Here is a 17,622-nt window from a genome sequence, read left to right on the forward strand (position 1 = left end):
ATTAAGACACTTTTTAATAATCCGACAAAACTGCCTCGTGGAGCAGCGAAATTTCTGAAACAAAAAAATAAATAAATTATATATTAATCAGAAACATTTAACATAATCTAGTTCATGTCAATATATATGTATATATACTCCACAAAAACCTTTCCTTTCTTTTCAATAAAATATTATAAATTAGAAAGTATTAAACTTATTGTATGTTATGTCAAATTAATTATTGGTTATGTAAAAATGAAATAATTTAAATCATTGTTAAATTGTGAATCCTATTCAAGGACAAAAGGGTTTTTAATTGATTTAAATTCTATTATTTGTCTGTGTTAATCAATTAATCCAGGGAATCCCTAACATAAGACAACACAATCAGCTGGTTCTGCATACCACACTTCCCTTATATTCTCATATGCACTTAGCATTAAAAATCTTATTTGCCTTAAAGAAGGCAAATAAGATAAATTTATATAAGAAGATAGTTGTAGATAAATGTAAATAAGAAGGTTGGTGTGGATAGACAAAAAAATGTATGGTAACGAATTGCATTGAATAATCCCTGCCTACTCTCCACATATCTCTTAGTCCTGAAGTCCTCTCCTACCCATAACACTACCTCACAGATCCGCTTCTGTTCAAGAGATATGAGATCACTCAAAGAAAGCCCCATGAATACTTACTCTTCAACTTTTTACAAATGCTAATACATACAACACAATAATTCGATTGTAATGTTAGGTTGCTTCACATGGAATGTTCGTCTTCTCGGTAAATGTAATTTGATTGAAAAACCTAATGAAATTCGAAACATGTTTTCCAATGAAACCATCTTCTATTTTCTACAATATTTACCCAAGAAATAAACACTTTACAACTGAAGGAAATTTTCGGAGGTAAGGAAGCTTTATATTCTTGCAGGATATTTTTCAACAGGATATTTTTATTTATTACTATTTACAGCTGTATTTACATAAAAACATTAGGTAAATTCGATGTAAGATCAAAATGGAGTGATAAGGGTATGTAGAGAAACTACCCATAGGTAGCACCACTGTAATCATATGTCATCTTCTGTTTAGGCATCTCGGACGATTGTCAGGAATAGAAGAAGCAAGAGCAAAAACTAGATGGTTTTGATGTTTAGGGAGTTTATAATGGAAGGATTGATATCTGGTTTGGGCTAGATCGATTACATTTGGAACATTGAGGTCTTTATGGATGATTTTATTTGTGACAAAGAAGGAGCATTGAGGATTTTACGAAGGATTTTAGGTTGTAAGGATTGGATACGAGAGAAATTTTAAGGTTTAATGGAGCCCCAAAGCTCAACTCCGTATGTCTAGATAGGCCTTATATATAATTGTCATGTAGATCAGTCTTTTGTAATGAATTGGAAGGTTAGACCATTTGTCAAGTAAGTGCTGTAATAGTCGAAATCGATATTCAGTTTTCTGTCCTTCCTATCTCCATATGTAGTCCAAGGTAGTGGATCTGCTCTACAGGAGTAATAGCAACATTATTAGAGGATACTGTAGGGTAGTCAGTTAGTTTACGACAAAGGGTTACGAAGGTGATTTATTTTGATCCCCTAATTACGGCACCATTCTTCTAGTGTTATGGGATATGGGATGCAATTAAAGGGTTTTTATTGACTGCGAGGACACATGTGTCATCAGCTTAAGTGGTTAGGATTGGTTGGGATGTCAGTTGTATGGACTGTTTGGAGGATAGGACCGAGGATATTACCTCGAGGAACACCAGCGGACTGAGAAAAGTGGGATGAATTGGAACCATTATAGTTTACTTTGAATAATCTATCAGTGAGAAAGGAAAGGCTTGCAGGATGTGAAAAATATATTTGCCATCAGAATTAAAATTCTCAATAGTATTTCAGAAAATAACATGAAAGGACAAATTCGGTTGTCTGTCAAAACGCCGATCAACATTGATTAAATTTTTAGCAAATTTTCAGGGATTATTAAGGTTGATTCCTAGAATGCCTCATTTCAATTTTATTAATTGTAATCCGCTAATTTAGTTTTTGCATGAGTAAACGTTTTTTCCTTGGTACACTTATATATCGAACCTTTTTCGATTTACATTTTATTTTATACGGCAACTTTTAACTGTTTACAAATTTGTTTTTGGTATCCTTTTTTTTTTTTTTTTTTTTTTATACCCTCCTTTAATGATTTTAGTAGATATTTGGTACGTACATATAGGAGGTATGCTATATGTATAGCTGGGTGTTAAGGATACCTTGGATTTCCTTATGGCATTAAGGATACCTTTTGGTATCCTTAGAGATGAGAATAAGTCAAATTCATTCGAAATAGTCCACTTACACGAGAATAGAATAACAACTAATGTTCTATAGTGAGGCAGGGAAGGAGCAGTGAGATGAGGACCTATATGGTTTGGTACAGTGGTTGGGCAACTGCCCATACTTAAGAGCCCATTTGTTCTTTAAAGACGTTAAATAACCAATAAAACATTATATAAACTTAATAATATATAAACAAATTCATAATTCATAAATAATTCACTTATGAGTAGCAAGCATTTTAGGAAAGTACTTCCATTTTCTTAGAATGTTTTATAGAATCAAAGTTAACATTGCTTATTTGGTTTCTTAATTAGGTTTTAATGGTCATTAAATGAAAAAATATCTATTCATATACATAAATGAGTATCGAAAAGAAACGCTTTCAACTCGTTTGAATTTCGCCAGTTCTTAAATTTTTGGCAGCTCTTAGTATCTTATTTGAAAGTAAATGCATGGTTCCCCTTCTAGGTAGGTACTCAGTTGAAGTAGAAAAACATATAAATTTTGATTTTTATAAACTTTATTTGTCAAGTCTAGTAATTGCATTTCCAAAGCTGCTGTTTCAATTTTTAAAGGATAAAGTCTTAAATTGTTTACTTTTCCTTTGAGAAGATCAAGAATAAATGGCAAAGTCTTTTCACTTGTCGAACTTCTTTAGATATCGTTAGAAAAAATTCGAATATTTTTAAAATTGGCTTTTTGAAAACTTATTCAATAATTTTAAGATTCATTTGATAAGCTTGAAAAACCCAATGAAGATTCCCTTTCTGTTGGCCTAAATAACTAGTTTTCTTTAATTAGAAATAACGGCATTGATAACCAAAATATTACCAATATTTTTATAAAGTTTAGCGCACTTACTCAGCCTTCACTGGCTCATTTCCAGTGGCTCTATCCATCTCGAAGAGCCCTGCTCTACTCTTCATGTGTGATGGATAGAGTAGGCTTGGGGATCCTAAGGTCGAGATTGTAAATATTGTATATAACAGTGTATACTGTGATTAGTACATTTATTTTCTTTTATTTTTGATTCTTACATTAGTTCCAAATTTTTATTCTAATTTCTTCATGTACATAGTTTGATTATGTCGATTTTATTTATCTTTCTGTTTATATATAGGTAGAGAATTCATTTATAAATAAATATTTTTTTTTTTTAATTTGGTATGAATGAGATCGTTTATTACTATTACTTATTGCCTAAGGTTGTAGTCGATTATAATATTTATCAATAAATAATTTTTTTTTTTTAATACTACTTTTTATTTATTGATAGATATTACAATCAGCCACACAGTTGGTGGGCAATAGGTAATAGTGATGAATGATCTCATACATACTAAAATAAATGAAAAAAAACTCTCTTAAAATATATACAAACAGAAGAATAAACAAAGTGAACATAATTAAACTATCTGTACGAAAAATAAATAAAATAATATAGTCTCTAGTCAAATTTACACTCTAATGTACAATATTTACACAATCGACCTGAGGATCCCTGAGCCCACTCTATCCCCCACGTGTGAATGGTAGAGCAGAGCTCAAAAGATCCCAGTGTATCTCTCTCGCCGCATCACTGGTAGTGAGTCAGTGGAGGCTGAGCAAGTGCGCTAAAGCCGCAAACACTCAACTTGAGTAGAGAATCTGACCATTAAAAAAAAAATTATAATAACCGGAGGCGCGCGGTGGCACTGTGGTAAGGCACGATGCTACTAATTCCAAGGACCCGAATTCGAATCCGGCTGGGCAGGAAATTGTTTTCTGTTATACTGAAGCCGTGAGTCAACCCTTTGAGTTCTGGAGCCCTCCTGGGGGTCCAACTAGCCTCATGAATTGGGTACGCTTAATTGGGTAAAATTCTGGCGGTCGAGCGTGATTCTGACCAAGTCACCTCCTTGCACAACCGTTGGTATAGTAACAGTACTTCATTACAACGAACTGCACCCTAAACTCTTCATGGGTTGTAGAGGTACAGATTTTAATTTTATTTAATATAATAACCTTAAAGAGCCACGGTTTGCCAACCCCTTGTAGTCTCCATTTTCACCATTCTATAAATACGTGTATACCACTGTAAGTAAAGCAAGGATTTAACAAAAAAAAAGATAAAATAAAATATAACTCATTTGATCAAACAATATAGCCTGAACCTTTTTTTTTTTTTTTTTTTTCAAACTATCTCATGTTTCAATTAGACGAGACAGGGCGGGGGAGAGAGGAGGGGGAAGTAGCATAAGAAGGGGTTGCCCGAGCCTGAACAATTAGCGATAGTCCTCTAATGCGGTTATCTTCGCCACCCAACCCCTCGTACTATCAGCGCCCAACAGAGACATCAACGCGCCCATTTTTCTTCTTCACTGCTCCGTACTCGTTTATCTCAGTCTATGATTACTTTGTCGTTCCGGATAGCAGATAAATAAACGTAGAGTAGGGATAAGGGATAAAAAAGAAATGGAAGGATGACCGAATGTGTTTTATACTATTACCCCTATGGAAAAGAATTATTAAGATATGTAAAATAACATCCAAAAAAGTAACATGCGTTTCGTATTCAAATTGAAAATCGGTATACCAAAACAAAATCAAAACATACATTGCATATCAAATTTAAATAGTTAATAAAAATACTTATAAATAGTCGGAGTCAGTTTTGACCGCCGGATGTTTACCAAATTAAAAGTACCCTCTTTATGAGGCTGGGTAGACCCTGGAGGGTTTCTGAACCCACAGGGTTAACTCGCGGCTACAGTGAAACCTAAAATAATTATCTACTACAGCCGGATTTAAACCTGAATACTACTCCATTAACATTTTGCTGAAAATCTATTATTTAGTAGATTGGTTTTGCCTGTCAACACACAACCAAATCATATCCATGATGTAATCGATTTGGGTTTATTACTTGAAATGTTAGTTCAATTATTTCTCTGTAAAAATCGTCAACAAAATCTCCTACAACTTTGATCATATTTTATTGTTTTGTTTTTTAAGTTCAGATTTTTGACAAATAAGGAACATTGTCTCGTTCAAAGTAATTGTTTAAATTTATATTAAAAAAATATATATATATATAAAAAACCAGGTTAACATATATTCTATTTTTTAAATTATAAAAAAATCATGAAATTTATTTACTGAAAAAAAATTCAGTTAGCTTAATATTCTTTATTAAAAAATATTCATTACTCATCTGGTAAATATAGTTTTTAAAAAACTCAGGTTGTATAAGGTAGGCTTAGTAACGAACGATCGCTAAAATGTTAACTCTGAATCTAAGGCGTAGGTGGGAGGATTGCGTCAAGACTGATCTGATAGATTTGAGTTCGGACAGATATATGTATGTATTGGGTACTGAAACCAAATTTGAGGTTTTAAAATAAAAACACCTGGTGCGTTTTTATTATAAAATTGGCAAAAATATGGAAATGTTTCCAATATGGACGCTTTTTGATCGTTACTCTAAAACGGGAAAAAATCCTAACATTTTATTTTTTAAAATCCTCATCATTCTCTTTTAAAAACTTCTTAACAAAGTAAAATAAGATAAGAGTTAATCTTATAGTTATATAAATTTTTTTCTTAGGGTTTGAATGTACGATCAACAGGTTAGAAATAAAAGCAAGTTTAAAATTTAAGAAATTTGTAAAATCTGACGTTCTTCTTCTGATAACTCATAATCTATACATTTTCCGAAGAAACTGACAATGTAAATATTGAAAGAGCGTTAAATTGCCTTTATCGTTGGTATAAACTCGTTACATCGCGAGTGCGTAATAGACGGTTAGAGCGCTCGGACTTGGAGTCGTATTTCGGTAATAGTAACAACACTTGAGTTAAATCCTCTTCATCCTATCCGTTTGATTGTCTAATTTAGCTGTATTTATAATAATACTATAACATATAAACAAATTATACATAAAAGCGATATTAAATTTTATATCATGTAACTTTGTTAAAGATGTGATTTTATTCTTTTTTTTTGTTAAATTTCACAATTTCCGTGTTATTGACGTTTTTTATATAAAATGGATTTTTGCCTAATTTTTTACAACTCTTTTTTAATACACCATATTTTAGAGCAGCGCACCTGCCCCCCCCCCAAAAAAAAAAAATAAATAAAGAATCGCAAAAATCGGATTATTTAGAATTTTCCCCAATGCAACAACCATTTGAATGGACTAATTTGGTGACCGGACAGCGTTAGTTTCGAAACGCAACCAGGTACACCGTCAGTCAAAACAATTTCTCTTTAAGGGGCACAGATTATACATCCAAGCAAAATTGCAGATATAAATCTTTTTATTAAATGAACTGTCAAATTTTACACTTTAAAAATTAAAGTTTTATATGTAAGGCAATGACTTTCAAGCGACTGATCTGTGATCAGAGAAGCATTATCTATAACTTAAAACAGCTTCTAACTGTTAAGTCTTTTTGTTGAATGGACCCTAGATCCTAGTCTATAGGGCTAAGATTCTAGGGCATGATCTTTAGGTACTACAAGCGATGTCTACATGGATCCATCGTGTTATAAATTATTTAAGATTATTTGTTATATTGTAGTACTTAAAACATTATATAATTCAGTTAGGTAGGTATAGTTTGGGAACAGATGTGGCTCAATTACTCCTGGAAAGATTGAGAAAACATATGGTCGCGGGGGGTTACAGTGGAGGGGAAGGGGCGTGGCCCGCGACGGTCCAATCAAACCCGGCCGCCCCCCTCGCTGGCTATCAACCCCTTCACAGCAGTCCCCAACCGATCGGTTAGCCAACTTCAATAATTGTCATTTTCATGCCATAGCGGCTCTGAAATTTGATATGGGGAACAATTCTTTGTCAAATGTCGGTTGGCTGCTGTTTGCCCTATTGTATTCCACACCACATTCCAATCAGCGAATAAAACTGGAAGGCTTTGACGTCCAGTGCGAATAATCGAAACATACAATTCAGTAGAACTTTTAAAAGCATTTAATTTTGTTAAAAAAAAAATCATATTATCTATTTTAAACCTAAAAATTATGTACGAACAAAAATGCTTTCATATATCTTATAGTATATTGATCAATTCTTTAATATTATGATATATATATTTTTTTATTATTAATTTCTTATCACTTATTACAACTGTTCAGGCATAAAAAGTTATAGATTCAAAATTGGTATTTCAATATTGAATTCGTTTAATAAATGTAGGTTATTTTTTTTTTTTCAATTTTAAGTTTAGTCATTTTTCGAATATTAACGCCATTATTCTCTTTACATTTATTAAAAAAAATTTTGAAATAAAAAAATTAGAAAATATAAAATAAATTAATCTAGTAAATTACCAAAATATGAGCTGTTGGCCTTACATTTTATGTTGATAAAAATAATTTTAAATTTCTGTTATTTTTAAATTTCTCATAAAAAAAAGGTTCATGAAAAGTTAATTAATTTATTAATTGCTGAGGTTATTACCTTCAAACGCTTTTAAATTTTTAGGCGGTAGTGAATGACTTGTATATAAAAAAAATAGTTATACCCAACTAAAAACCTTATAGAACTTCCTCTAAAGTCTATAATAACTCGAAATCCCAAATTTGACTTACACCACTTTTGCTTAAAGATAAAAACTCTGTAAAGAAACTTCCTACTACTTAATCTACTGTAATCCGTCATGTAGTTAGTATAGAGACGCATAAGCTGGATAAGCTTATTAGGTTAAATGAAGGGTGGATCAAGAAATCATATTTAGGGGACGGAAAAAAAATATATAGAAATTTATAAGGTTCTATATTTAATTCAACTTCTTAATTTTTTGCACCTACATCGAATATAGAATCCTACTGCTATATATGAAGTATAGATCACTGTCAGTGATGACTGCCTAGAAAAAAATACTAATCAATTTAGAAAATATTATCATGTAGGATTTTAGGTTTTAATTCCTTGGAAAAAAATAAATAAAACACCTTATAATTACTGCTATCTATTACTACTTATTTTGTTTAGGATGAAAATATGGAGGGAGTAATATAAAATTTTCTTTTTCTGTTGGGAATGGTGAGAGGATGACATCCACCAATATGGTAAATTATGATTAATTTACTTTTGAATTTTAGTTAATACTCAATTGTCTGTTGTCCCAGAGATGCTGAGTTTACCCTGCTTGAAGTTAAATCAAAAAAATCATTAGAGCCTGATATTTAAATTTAAATCCTTTATTTAAACAACAATGTTTAACAATTTCTGACCACTTTTATTTGTTTATTATTTTTTTTTTTTATCAATGATATAATAGTTTCTCATTAGTTATCATAAGTATCATTGAGACTTCACAATGAAATAATCGTATTCAAAAACTAATATTATTTATATTTTTTTCTAAATCCTTTGTTTTTTCTGCATTCTAAACTCCTATTTTTGTGGGCACAAATGCTCCCAGCTAAATAACCAAGTGAAGGGTAAGAGAGAGCAATTAAATGTCACCTGTATGGGCCCAATTAGGAGTTCTAAGGAGTAGCAAAAGGATTTTAAGAACCAGACAGTTGTCCAGCCTTCTGGGTTTCCCGGAGTCAATATCCTAATGATTTACAGACCCTTAAAACCAGACTTTTGCAGCAGCTATTTATACCCTTGCTTCTCAAATTGTTTAAACATTTTAGAAAGCAAAAAGATTTTCACCAATATCTGAGCTAAAAATAATGATTTAGCTTTTTAAAATTTTAATTTAGTTAGAAGATCTTTCTTTCTTATGAGTTCTTTTATAATTTCCCAGATATCCTTTTATTACAAGATAGAAACCACCATAATATTGCTACTTCTTTGTTTAAAATTCCAATAGCACACTTTATAACACTAAAAAAATTAAACACCGTAAAAACTTTGTTACCAGATTCCATGAAGATGTGAAAAATAATTCAATAAAAAATAAATCATATTGGAAGATTATTAGTTGACCGTATGACGGTCAAGAAAGTTAAACAAAGCAGAAAATCTATTAGTAACGAAGTTTTCTACATCAACGTTTCGCTTACTTTGCTGGGCTTTGTCAGGGCTAAGTAAGAATCCTATATCAAGATACATGTTCGCTTACAATGTCCTTATCTTGTTCTCATTTAGCCCTGATGAAGCCCTGCAAACTGGAGCGAAACGTTGATTACTGATATAGTTGTCTGCTATTTTTGTAGCTTTATTAACCGCCACTCGAACCATCTTGCTACAAAATATAAATCATATATACTATCATATATATATACAAAATAAACTAGCTCACTAAGTCTACATGTATTCCTTAAGCTTGGAAATGCCTGAAAAGATTTTCTTCTTATATTTAAAAGACTTGAATGTAAGAATAAGCAACATTAAATTATTCATGGATATCAACACTTTGATAAAACTAATGAAACTAACCATTAAAAGCTATTCCCAATTCTTTGTACATTTCATTCAAGAAAGATTCATTTCAAAATAAACATCTTGAACATCTAAACAAGTTTGCTGGTCTGTAAAATTTAAGCTCCTCAGCGTCTGAAAAGAAGATTATTCCCTGATCTTCTTACAAGTAAAAATACCAATAGATTTACCAGAAAGTTGTTACTCCAATTAATATGTCACCTTAAAATACACTTAATACATTGTAAATAAAGCGAATGTTACATTGTTATTTTTATCTTTATTTAAGAAGGTGTTTCCAGCCAAAAATGTTAAAAACATTAAGTTCCAAAGAATTTATTAAAATAACAAAAATCTCTTTATATGAAGTAAAGTAAAATTACTATAACATTAAAAAAAAAATTATACAGATATATCAAAACTGTTTCGACTTAATGTATTCCACTTGTAAACCAACGATTTCCTGCTTCTAAAATTAATGTTAAAATTAAAAGATGTTGAACAATGTTTGACTGTGATCAGATTATCTAGATTTTTTTATAATCGGGGATCAGCGTTGGCATTTACTTATACATTCAATTAATGCGTTTTTTTAATTATTAGACTATGTTAGTTATAGCAAACCTTTCGTACAAAAAATGTCATAAACGTACAAAAAATCGTACAATTATTGATTTTCAACAAATGCAACAAAAAATTCTTATGGCTGCCTTCGAAGGTTTCCATATATAAATATTTCGTAAAAAAAAGTATCTATTTACATATGGTTTGTATCTCTTTCATTATATATTTTTTATTTCTTTATCTTTTCCGACCTCATTTAATAATATATTTTCATTAAATTTTCTCTAATCAAAGAGGCAGTAAATCCAAATATTGCGAAGGTATATATTTTTAAGACATAATACTGCAAGGATTAATAATGAAATAAAAATTTCAAGCAGTTTTTGATAATGATGGAGTTATATGTCAAATAAAGGTGAGTTGACAAATGTTGTATCTTATACCTATCTGTATTTGCTTATTGAAAACATTTCGGAACGATTGTCCTTCATCTAATTCATCCTATCATTATATTAGAACAAAATAGATCTTATCAACCATTTACATAATAATTGATTATATTACGCTATAACAAAAGTTTTAATTAATGAAAATAAGCAAAAATTTATATTCTTATTTAATTACCTTGTATTCTTCGTTTTTTCTTATTCATCCTATTAATGGATTTGTCTTAATATGAAAATTTGTCATTATTATAAAATTAATTTAAAAACAATAAAATTATAGAATGGTCTAGATGATGAACAATTGTTCCAAAACGTCTCCAATAAGCAAATAAATAAGTACAAAGTAATAAGAGTATTCCTTTAAAAAAAAAATACTATGAATTTTTTTTAATTTATGGTCTCCTAAAAATTTTTAATCAAGGAGTAATCCATTTATATTTCAAAGCTAAAATTAAAATAATCAATATTGTATAATATCACACATTTCAAGTATTTATATTTAACATTCACGCTATTATTTACAATCGTCTATATTGAATTCTGGTTGCAGTTTTCTATTTGTTTTTTTTTAAACTTAGTGTATTGATGAAGGATTATTTTTAAATATAGTTCAAATAATCACCTTATCGCTTTGGTACTTTTATTAATCTGACTGATCTCTGATTAAAACCTTTTATAAATTGTATTAATAAATACTAGCTATTACCCATTTGTGTGAACGTGTTATTAACGTTTTATTAAATATTAGGAGCTGTTAATGTTTATATTTTTATTTTAACCTCTACTTTAAAATTTTTGACGATTCTAAACCTTTTGACGATTATGGATTTGAGTAAGACTAATTAATGAAACGAAATGTTAATGTTTACTTAGTTTTCAAATTTGGTTCCCTATTTTTAAATTTTATATTAATAGCTTCTGTAAAGGTTAGTTTTTAATATATGCAACGAAGACAATCCATCTTCCAGAATTTTGAAATTGATCAACCTTATGGTAAAAATAAATTAATAATCAATTTAATAAACAGCTTTAATAAGCAGCTCTTAAAAATCAAAGTTGGAAAGAAATAATTATGGATTGGGTTGTTAGTTATTGGCGATAGTCTTTTTACGATTCGGTATTGTCACTCACAGTGTGATTTTGAAGCATGGTTTTGTTAATAACCTTGTTTTCTTGTTTTTTTGTTTTCAACAATTGTAATTGTTAGAAATATTTGTGGGACTAATTAGCCAGTCTGTTAGGATATTTTACGACTCATAATTATTCGTACAGGTAGAACCCAAAAATACCTTTTAGTACCTGAGTAAGTGCCCAGGGAAACTCAAGAGGTGGGGGGTTCGCTGTACCCTCTTGCCCCCTACCACCCGGTCCTCGCTCTCAACCTCAGTCTGCGACGAGCAGTCATGAGTAGCATCTAGTGTTCTCTCAGTACACCCAAGTGCCCAAGTCTCTTTCTGGATCGTCCGTTCCTCCTTTGGCCGTTGCTCATTTCTGTTAGCTGGTTCTAACAGTGTATCGAGAATTCAAAGTGGAACAATTAGTTTTGTGTCACCACATGGATTATCTCATGAGCACACCCATGAACTCCGACAGTTATTTCTCAAGGTATGTTCCTTATTTTATCAATTATATTTATACTTGTGTGTATATTTCTGAGGAATTAAATTATAATGTAGTCTAATGTACTTAAAAAAAAAAAATCAGACTGATGTCAACATAGTATGTCATAGAGGTTACAAAACGGTTACCAATTTTTTTTTATTGATAATGAAGATATAAATGGCTGTTATTATTATTAATTATTGATTGTTATTTCGAAACTACCTTCATTAACAAATATTTAAACCATCTTTTCTTCTTTTGCACTTTATTTTTAAATTGATGTTGGAATCAAGCCGTTACGAATTTTAGATAAAACATGTGTAAATGGATCACCTTTTAATAATAATCATATGTTTTTGATTTTAAACATTTCTGTTTGTAAACAGCGAATTTCATTTTATTAATCATTGTTTTGTCGATAGTCTTGACAAATTCTGCTCAATACTACTAGATGAATCTTAAATTAAAATATGTCTAAATAATTTTAATTTTTTCACCTTTTTAGTCACCAATAGCCTGTGTGGGTAGTATTCATTCAAAAAGATTTAGAATGGTTTACTTGGGTATTGTCATTGAGTCATGCTGTACAATCAAGTAGTCACAGAAATACCAGTAATATAATTGTCTGTATACGAGATATTTTATAATATTTAATTATTAGATTTTCATTATAATAGGGCTTGTTTTAATTTTAAATAACATTTAACATCAAAATAACCATGAACCAAAACGTTTCATATAAACCTTTTATATATATTTTGCATGGTAATGTGTGTTTATTGTCTTCAATCAGTAGCATTTAATTCATGAATAACTTGACTATTCAATACCTATTTTATTAATATATTGTTCTCCGGTTTTCAAATTATTTTAAAAAATGTAATCCATATATTTCTGTGAAATGAAATATTTATAAAAGGGTTTTTATAAATTAAATGAATAGTTTGTAACGACATACCTCTTAGAATAAAACTATACATACTGATCACTTTTAACTTGAATTTAAATATTTATTTTGTCTCACAGGGATTCCAATTTTACAAATTCAATATTTTATAGAAGTTAGTTATTATTTATTGATTATGCTAAAATACTTTTTTCCCCTTAATTTATTAAAATTAAGCATATAATCTTAAACATGCTTTGACAAGTTCAGTTGTTAAGGTATAAAAGATTATAGGATTTTATCCGTTATTTAATATTTTTTTAAGACGTCAATAACTTACTGTATAAAATTGATAGAATATTTGTTGTTTATTATAAACATTATTTCATGAATGGATACCTATCCTGAAATACATATGATACATAATGATCTAATGTTTAGTTTAATCACATCTTTGTTATTCCACGATATTTCAACCAATACTCAGATATTAACAGTTTTAATTCCAGAACAATGTTTGTCTTTATTTAATAATAATTGAGTAGCTTCTTGGACAAAGAAGAAACGGCGAAGTCTTAAATTCAATAAAGTAGATCTTTAATAAATTAAATATCAGAAAGCTGGTCTATTTAAAAGGCATCATTTCTTTTAAAAGATGTATTAAAACTTTTCTAAAATATAAATTGTTTATCAAAATGTTATTGAGTTTGATAAAATTGTATTAAAATGTTTTATAGGATCGTTAATTTTAAAAAAACGGCTTTAATTGAGTCTATTTGAACAAATTGTAAAGAAAAAAAAAATCTCTAAAAAGAAAATTTAGGCATGTCAAAAAAATTAAACTTTGGTAACTGTTTGCTTATAAATATTTATGGAATCAATAAGTGAAATACCGTATTATGAAACCTATTTATGATCTCAGAAAATGTTCACAGAATGCAATAAGAGTAAGTTTTGGATTTTGTAATTTATTTCAACCACTTTGTAGACGGAAAATTAAATTTCAGTCTTCTAGCTTGCTGCATTTTGTCATTTGCAGCTTTATAGTCTGACAACATATTATTTACAGCCAAATTAACTATCTGTCTAATTGTTTATTTTAATATATTCGAATTTATTATATTTTGCTACCAAAACAGTTTGATTGAAGGCTAAATTATCTGTATTCTTAAAATTAAGATGTCATGTTTTTTTTTTCGTTTTTAACAGAATGATAGCTTTAATTTTTATATGAAATAGCAAAACGAGACAACAATTTCCAGCTAGGTGTGTTTTTTTTTCTAACAAAATAGAATATTATTTTAAGGCTAGATTATAACACCTAAAATACTTGTATAATTTATTTGATTCCAACTCATATATTTTGATTCGTTAAAAGAACATTATAAATCAGACAAATTAAATAGTTCATCCTGTCGGTAAAAGCTTAATTTATCTGATGAATGGTGAAAATCAACTGGAAAATTATATTTATTCATACTCTATCTATGAAACAAAATACATTATAATTCGTTCTAATTCGTTTGTTTAGCTCGGGTAAATTGTAAAGAAAAAAAAATCTCTAAAAAGGAAATTTAGGCATTATGTCAAAAAAATTAAACTTTGGTAACTGTTTGCTTATAAACATTTATGGAATCAATATGTGAAATACCCTATTATGAAACCTATTTATGATCTAAGAAAATGTTCACAGAATGTAATAAGAGTAAGTGTTGGATTTTGTAATTTATTTCAACCACTTTGTAGACATAAAATTAAATTTCTGTCTTCTAGCTTGCAGCGTTTTGTCATTTGCTGCTTTATAGCCTTACAAAATTTTGTTTACAGGCAAATTAACTATTTATCTAATTGTTTATTTTATTATATTTTTTATCTTCAAATTTATTCTATTTAGCTACCAAAACAGTTTGATTGAAGGCTAAATTATCTGTATTCTTAAAATTAAGATGTCATGTTTTTTCTTCGTTTTTAACAGAATGATGGCTTTTATTTTTTTATGAAATAGCAAAACGAGACAACAATTTCTAGTTAGGTGTGTTTTTTTTGTTTGTTTTTTGTCTAACAAAACAAAATATTTTTTTTAAGGTAGATATGTAACACCTGAAATACTTGTCTAATTTATTTTATTCCAACTCATATATTTTGATTCGTTAAAAGAAAATTACATATCAGGCAAATAGTTAATCCTATCGGTTAAAAGCTTAATTTGTCTGGTAAATTGTGAAGATCAACTGGAAAATTATATTTATTCATACTCTAGACATCTATCTATGAAACAAAATACATACTTGTTTCCATGAGAAAATACATTATTCGTTCTAAATCGTTTGTTTAGCTCGGGTAAAGCCGGCAAGGGTTAAAAAGCTATTAAATGTTACTTGTTGAAAGATAAAGGTCATGTGTTTTCTACAATCGGGATAAGACCCGCTTAGGAGTAGGAAGAAAAGATTACTGTTAAGTAAAAGAAAAAGGCGCTTTTAGAGGAAGTTGGGAGGCACAATGGGCGATCATTAGGCTGATGTAAGCCCAGAGGATAATTCTCAAGATCCGTCATAATGCCTTGATCCGATTTACCTGTACTGCGGCCCATTGCCATCCCATCAATATCTTCACTCATGATGCCCTCTCCTCTGCCAACTTTTTGAAGGGTTTCCTCCTCAAGTGGCTCTTATATAACAATTGTATATATCTATACCTTAACCTAGATATAAAATAATTTGAGGAAAAAATACTATACATACATGGACATATGTATAAGAATATGACAATGACGTTTCATATTATTTTTTCAATTTTCTTTCTAATAATGTTTATTTTACTAAATAGTATATTTTCATAAAGTCAATTAAGAAATTTTTTACCAAAAGTTAATATATCCACTTTATAAAATTGAATGTTATTTTTTAAAAATTAAAATTCTACTACTAAACTTTATTCAGTTTATTTAGAGATTTAAATAATCTGTGAAATAGGTTTCATAATATTCAATACAAATTTAACTCTTAGTAGATTCTCATATAATAATTATTAATTAAAATTAGAATAATTTAAAAAAATTTAGAACTTAGTGTTTCGATCCGTAAAATTTATTAAACATTTAATATATATAAATTAGTTTGCCTAAAAACTACTTACTTAAAAAAATGAAAGTAAAATTATGACAATACGAAATAAAGAAAAACAAAATTATACAACCAATAAAAAATAAAAATAAACCTCTACCACTTAAACAAAAAAATATAATTATAGTCAAATTCAATAAAATTTATTAATATTAATTTCACTTATAAATTAATATCATAGAAAATAAATGCAGCTTATCCTGGAAATACATCATTTTAAATATAAACAGAACTTCTTTAAGATCCTATTAATGTTAATATTATTATTTATAAAATATCCTGCTCGTAATTTATCTGTATGGTCATTTTATATTTATTTTTTATTATTATTAATTTTATATTATAATGTATTTTTTTATTATTTAATTTACTTTGTCAATTTAATTATTTCAAGCGCACATATTTTTACTACTTTTGTATTTAGACCCGATTAAACTTATTCATTTTGTTCTTATTATTAATACGCAAAATATCAGCAACATTATTGTTAAGAAAATTTTACTCTTGTCTCAAATTTGTCAATTTAAAGATAAAACAATAAATTAAGAAAAAAAATTCAGAAATTTAAAATTCATTGTATTCTAAACTTAAATTGTTTTGTTATAATAAATAAAATTCATTGCATCATATTTATTAAATAAACTAAATTTCACAAATTAATAAATACATTTTTTTTTATTATGGGATGCTGAATTTTTATCAATAATAACATATTGTTATTTTATATAAATAAAGAAAAAAAAATTATATAACCAATAAAAAATAAAAATTGAAAGAAAACCAAATAAACCTCAGTAATAATTAAACAAAAAAAGTATAATTATAGTCAAATTCACAAAAATTTATTAGTATCAATTTCACTTATAATTTAATATCATAGAAAATAAATGCAGCTTATCCTGGAAATACATCATTTTAAATATAAACAGAACTTCTTTAAGATCCTATTAATGTTAATATTGTTATTTATACAATATCCTACTTGTAATTTATCTGTATGAATATTTTTTATTTATTATATTTATTTTTTATTATTACTAATTTTATATTATAATGTATTTTTTATTATTTAATTTACTTTGTTAATTTAATTATTTCAAGTGCACATATTTTGACTACTTTTGTATTTAGACCCTGTTAAACTTATTCATTTTGTTCTTATTATTAATACGCAAAATATCAGCAACATTATTGTTAAGAAAATTACAGTATTGTGTCAAATTTGTTAATTTAAAGAGAAAACAATAAATTAAGAAAACATAATTTAAAAAATTTCAGAAATTTAAAATTCATTGTATTA

General features: G+C 28.4%; 1 protein-coding gene across 4 annotated transcripts in view; it reads left to right on the forward strand.

Moving 5' to 3' along the window:
* Positions 1 to 17,622, forward strand: part of LOC106692608 (homeobox protein OTX2-A) — a 269,018-nt gene that overhangs the window by 221,646 nt on the left and 29,750 nt on the right. The window contains exon 1 of one of the 4 annotated variants that reach the window (XM_067053158.1): positions 11,884 to 12,317. The exons of 2 other annotated variants lie outside the window; for them this stretch is intronic. In XM_067053158.1, the coding sequence (XP_066909259.1) occupies positions 12,268 to 12,317 (50 nt within the window). In that variant the 5' untranslated portion in view covers positions 11,884 to 12,267. Of the gene's footprint in view, positions 1 to 11,883; positions 12,318 to 17,622 lie in introns of those variants that run through there. One more of the 4 variants, XM_067053159.1, reaches the window with a different exon arrangement.

Source organism: Halyomorpha halys, unplaced genomic scaffold (genome assembly GCF_000696795.3).
Source record: "Halyomorpha halys isolate HHAL.00 unplaced genomic scaffold, Hhal_1.1 Scaffold64.1, whole genome shotgun sequence".
Lineage (NCBI taxonomy): Eukaryota > Metazoa > Arthropoda > Insecta > Hemiptera > Pentatomidae > Halyomorpha > Halyomorpha halys.